General features: G+C 43.5%; 1 protein-coding gene across 1 annotated transcript in view; it reads left to right on the plus strand.

The window, feature by feature from the left end:
- Rnf4 (ring finger protein 4) overlaps positions 1–4,864 on the plus strand; it is a 19,817-nt gene extending 14,953 nt beyond the window's left edge. Inside the window, exons 4-7 of the mRNA XM_021210925.2 lie at positions 1,003–1,082; positions 2,900–2,909; positions 3,240–3,399; positions 4,059–4,864. Of these exons, the coding sequence (XP_021066584.1) occupies positions 1,003–1,082; positions 2,900–2,909; positions 3,240–3,399; positions 4,059–4,257 (449 nt within the window). The 3' untranslated portion in view covers positions 4,258–4,864. The remainder of the gene's footprint in view (positions 1–1,002; positions 1,083–2,899; positions 2,910–3,239; positions 3,400–4,058) is intronic.
- The last annotated feature ends 53 nt before the right edge of the window (positions 4,865–4,917 follow it).

Below are 4,917 nucleotides of genomic sequence, written 5' to 3' on the forward strand. Positions count from 1 at the left end.
TTTTTTGGTTTTTTGAAACAGGGTTTCTCTGTATAGCCCTGGCTGTCCTGGAACTCATTCTGTAGACCAGGCTGGCCTCGAACTCAGAAATCACCTGCCTCTGCCTCCCAAGTGCTGGGATCAAAGGCGTGCACCACCACGCCCGGCTAAAACCTCTACTCTTTACCTACAGGTTAGCACTCTGGACCTCTAGACACAAAAAGGAGGTCCCTTTCTTTCTCTTACTATATTCTGAGCACAAACATGGACTCAAAAGACCCAAAAGTTTAAGGACTTAATTATCATTAATTATGATAATTAAATAGCAGACATTCTTTTTCATGAAAAGTGAGAGGCAGTTGGTGTAAATTGCATTGGATATCTGTGTGTATATAGGTATGGAGTGTGGGGGAAAGGTAGACAGACAGACAGGCTTTTAACTATGTAGCCTTCTGTAGTCTGGACCTTGCTATGTAAACCAAGCTGGCCTTGAACTCAAACTGATCTGCCTGTTTCATCTATTGGGTGCTGGCATTAAAGGTGTTTGCCACCATACCAAGCTCTGGAAAATTCAGTATAAGTAGATAAAACGAGTTAGAATATGTTAGACCCATACTGTTTATAAAATAATTCTAAGCTTCATATTCTTTAATATTACTAGCAATCAGGAAGAAACATACCCATAAATGTTTTTTGCTTGCTCTCCCTAATTAATGAAATTGTTCTGCCTGGGCATGACTGTAGGTCGGGCAAAACTACTAGGTTGGACGTTTGTCCTCACATGCACACCTGTAGGACTTCAGTAATTCATACTTCCCACTTAGCATAATGCTAGAGTGACACTTTTTAGCTATCATTTTTGAAAGGGAGTTAGTTAGTCTTTAGGTTATTTTTTTTTTTTTGTATTATGTCAGAGCTTTTATACTTTGATACAGGCCTATACCATGTTTGTAATACCAACCAAGCCTAAGGAGTACAGCCTTATTATCCTCCAAATATTTTTTGAATTTCTTTATTTTGAAGTTGGAGATGAAATCGTGGACCTCACCTGTGAATCTTTAGAGCCCGTGGTTGTGGACCTGACTCACAATGACTCTGTTGTGGTAAGCATTTGAGTAAAAGTTGGCTGTTTGGGTACTAGGTTCATATCTGCATCTGATCCCTGGGTCAGGGTTGGAAAGATTGCTCAGAGGTTAAGAACACTTTAACTACTCTTCCAGAGTCCTAAGTTCAATTCCCATCAACCACATGGTAGCTCATAACCATCTGTAATGGGATCCAATGCCCTCTTCTAGTGTGTCTGAATATAGCAGCTACGGTATACTCATAAATACATAAAATAAGGTGTGTGGTTTTTTTGTTTGTTTGTTTTTTTCTTTCTTTCGAGACAGGATTTCTCTGTGTAGCCCTGGCTGTCCTGCAACTCACTCTGCAGACCAGGCTGGCCTTGAGTTCAGAAATCTGCCTGCCTCTGCCTCCCAAGTGCTGGGATTAAAGGTGTGTGCCACCACTGCCTGGCTTAAAGGAATTTTTAGCAAGTGTGGGGTGTCTGGAGGGGTGGGGTGTGAGTTGGTGTTAAAAAACCTAGAAGAGGCTCCAAGCTTGATACTGAAATAACTTAGGACTTACTAGTGTCAGCCTACGAGGACAGCTGCTGTATGTGCTGCTTTAGAAAGAAGAATAGGCAGTGGAGTCCACCCCTGTAGGAGATAAGAATGTGGGCTACCTTCCTTAGTGAGCTGAATCCTTCAAATGATGTATGGAAGGTGGGAACTGACCTTTGGGCTTTGAGACAGGGTTTCTCTGTGTAGCCCTGGCTGTCTTGGAACTTCCTATATAGACCAGGCTGGCCTTGAACTCAAATTCACTTACTTCTGCCTACTAAGTGGCTTACACCACCACAGCTAGCTAGGGCCAAAAATTTTGCAGCAAACGAGTCCAGATGAGAAGGGTGCAGCAAACGAGTCCAGATGAGAAGGGTATGGCAGTCTTATCCTGAGTTGAACACTAAGGGGTTCATGGTTTTGCTTTTCAAAAGTACTTCATACTGTATGGTAGCTATTCCTCCCGTGACCTGAATGTTCCCCTTACTTAGAATGTAGCAGTGATCTGAGTTGAATTGGTAGAAATTGTCAGTGTAAAAGTGAGTGTGGTGGTACACACCTCAAGTCTAGCACTTTGAAAGTGAAGGCAGAAATGGATCAGAAACCAAGATCATCCTTGGCTACATTGTTTTGAGCCACTAAACAAATGTTTGTCTAGTTCTTGTTAAAAAAGACTGACTTACAATAACACCTAATTGATCTTTTTATAACATTAAATAGCACAAATCCTTTTCCAAAGGCTTCCTCCATCTCTGTCAACTGTAGATAGCAATGAGCTTTCCCAATTGTTTTCTAACTCAGCCCAGGGAAGTGGGCTAGGCCTCTGTTTTTGTGAACAGGATATAACACTCTCCAGACAGTAACCCAACCTCTGTTGTCACGCACAGATCTTAATGTGGTATTTAGGCTCCCAGATGTAGGTAGGATAAGATTCAGCATATTAGCCAGGTGTAGTGGCCCACGCCTTTAATCCCAGCACTTGGGAGGCAGAGGCAGGCAGATTTCTGAGTTTAAGGCCAGCCTGGTCTATAGAGTGAGTTGCAGGACAGCCAGGGCTACACAGAGAAACCCTGTCTCAAAAAGAAAAAATACTCAGCATATTGACTCATAGGATGCATTGACCTGGAGATGACCATAGGTGGTCTGTAGAAGTTCATACCGTTTCCCTTTCCTGGGGGTAATGGAGGACTGAGAGCTCAACAGAATTCGGAAAGGGTCAAACATACATATTAGATGCAAGCTGTGTTTTATCAGATAAAATGTCAGGATGTTTATAACACAATCTCTTTTTTTTCTCCCCTTCCCACCCTCTTCAGATTGTTGAAGGTAAGCTGGTTTCATTTCTTTTTTTTCCCTGGGTTTAGCAAAAATTGTTATGAATGAATGCCACAGCATTGCAGGCTTTGTCAGACAGTCCTTCCAAGGTCTTAGGTCAGACATGTTGGTTTAACTGAAAATCTCTGCCACTGTACCATGGACTGAGCCTTCTTAGTAGAAGGCAAATGATCGGCCTCTGCTCCTAGACAGGACCTTCTGAGGGTACAGCAACTATGGTGGCAGTTTGTCCCTGGAGGTCTCAAACAGAGGGAAAGTCTTTAGAGGCACTAGGGTAAATGGGTTAGGTGAAGATGGCTGAAAATGTGGCTTTTTCCTTAGAAAGGAGAAGGCCAAGGAGAAATGGGAGGAGGTTACGCCAAGACCATGCTGACAGCTGTGTGGTGAGCAGTGACGATGAGGAACTGTCTAGGGACAAGGATGTGTACGTGACTACCCATACTCATCGAAGCACTAAGGATGACGGAGCTACTGGACCCAGGTAAAGAGGTCTGCTGCCTTTGTGTTAGGTGGAGGCCAGGGTATATAAATACTGCATTTGCCATCAGGTATGTAAGCTCTTGCTCTAGAACAAGTATCTTCCAAGCAGCTCAGGATAGACCAATTGATAGACAGGAGCCAGACATAGGGACCAGGGTGTGCTTTTCACTCATGGGGCGGGGTATAAGTAGGTCGTGTTACAGGTGCTACTAGCAAGAGTGCTGGACGCAAAAGAGGTGGGCGGGCTGGAGAGAGGACTCAGCAGTTAAGAGCACTGACTGCTCTTCCAGAGGTCCTGAGTTCAAATCTCATCAACCACATGGTGGCTCACAAACATCTCTAATGAGATCTGATATCAGCTACAGTGTATTTATATATAATAAATAAATAAATCTTTTTAAAAAGAAAAAAAAAAAAAGGTGGGCAAGCCTACTTGTCCACATCTTCTAGACCTGTTCTTGCTTATATCCCTTTTCAATGGCTTTTGGAACCCAACCCTTCAAGCAGTTAATTTCTTTTCAAGTTTTTTGGGTGCCAGTCCTAACTCAACAAAAATGAGGGATTTGAGAAGATATGACTGTGTATGTGAGGTTGTTTTACAGGGTTTAATCAAGTATTTTGAGTTTACTTAAAAACTGATGCAAAGCACTGTGATTTTAGGCCCTCAGGTACCGTCAGTTGTCCTATCTGCATGGATGGATACTCTGAGATTGTGCAGAATGGGCGTCTCATTGTTTCTACAGAATGTGGCCACGTCTTCTGTAGCCAGTGCCTCCGTGATTCCCTTAAGAATGCTAACACTTGCCCAACTTGTAGGAAAAAGATCAACCATAAGCGGTACCACCCCATTTATATATGAAATGTTCACAACTGCTCGGGATAGACCAATGGACAGACAGCGGGCTGNCTTTTCTGCATGGTATCTGCCTCCAGTTTCCTGAGCTCAAAAAGACTTTCAAAAATCACTGTCTGNTGTAAACTGGTCTTTTGTTTTCCAACCCCTTAGATCCTTTTGTTATCTCCAGTTTGATGCTATGGAGCAAGGTCCAGGGATCCTCCCAGATCAGCTCAGCATCTCTGCCCCTCTGGGTGGTCTGAGCCTAGAGTAGGAAAAAAGGAGTCAGGCATATTGGAGTTAAGCATCATGGCTCCAGCCTCTTTATGGAGCTTACATGTTGGCCAAGAAGTTTCCCTGTTGTGAAAGGTTGCCCCAGCTCTTGTGGGTGCAGAACCTTCCCAAGGCACCTGTCAGTTAGCTATTCTGCCTGCCAAACAGTGACCTGGCCAGAAAACCCAAATAGCCCAAGGATACCAGTGCATAAACTGCCCATGAAAAGCCTAACTGGTGGACTTTTAGTTTTCCTTCCCATGAGAGCAGAGGTGACCTATGATACTGCCTGAAACTTATCATTGGTGTGCAGTGTTTTCTGCAAATCAAGTGACTCTGCAGGGCAATCCTGTTTCCTAAGAATGAGAAAGTGCAATAAAACCCGTTCTTCACCTGCTCTTCATCAATCTG

This window comes from Mus pahari, chromosome 13, assembly GCF_900095145.1.
Source record: "Mus pahari chromosome 13, PAHARI_EIJ_v1.1, whole genome shotgun sequence".
Taxonomy (NCBI): domain Eukaryota; kingdom Metazoa; phylum Chordata; class Mammalia; order Rodentia; family Muridae; genus Mus; species Mus pahari.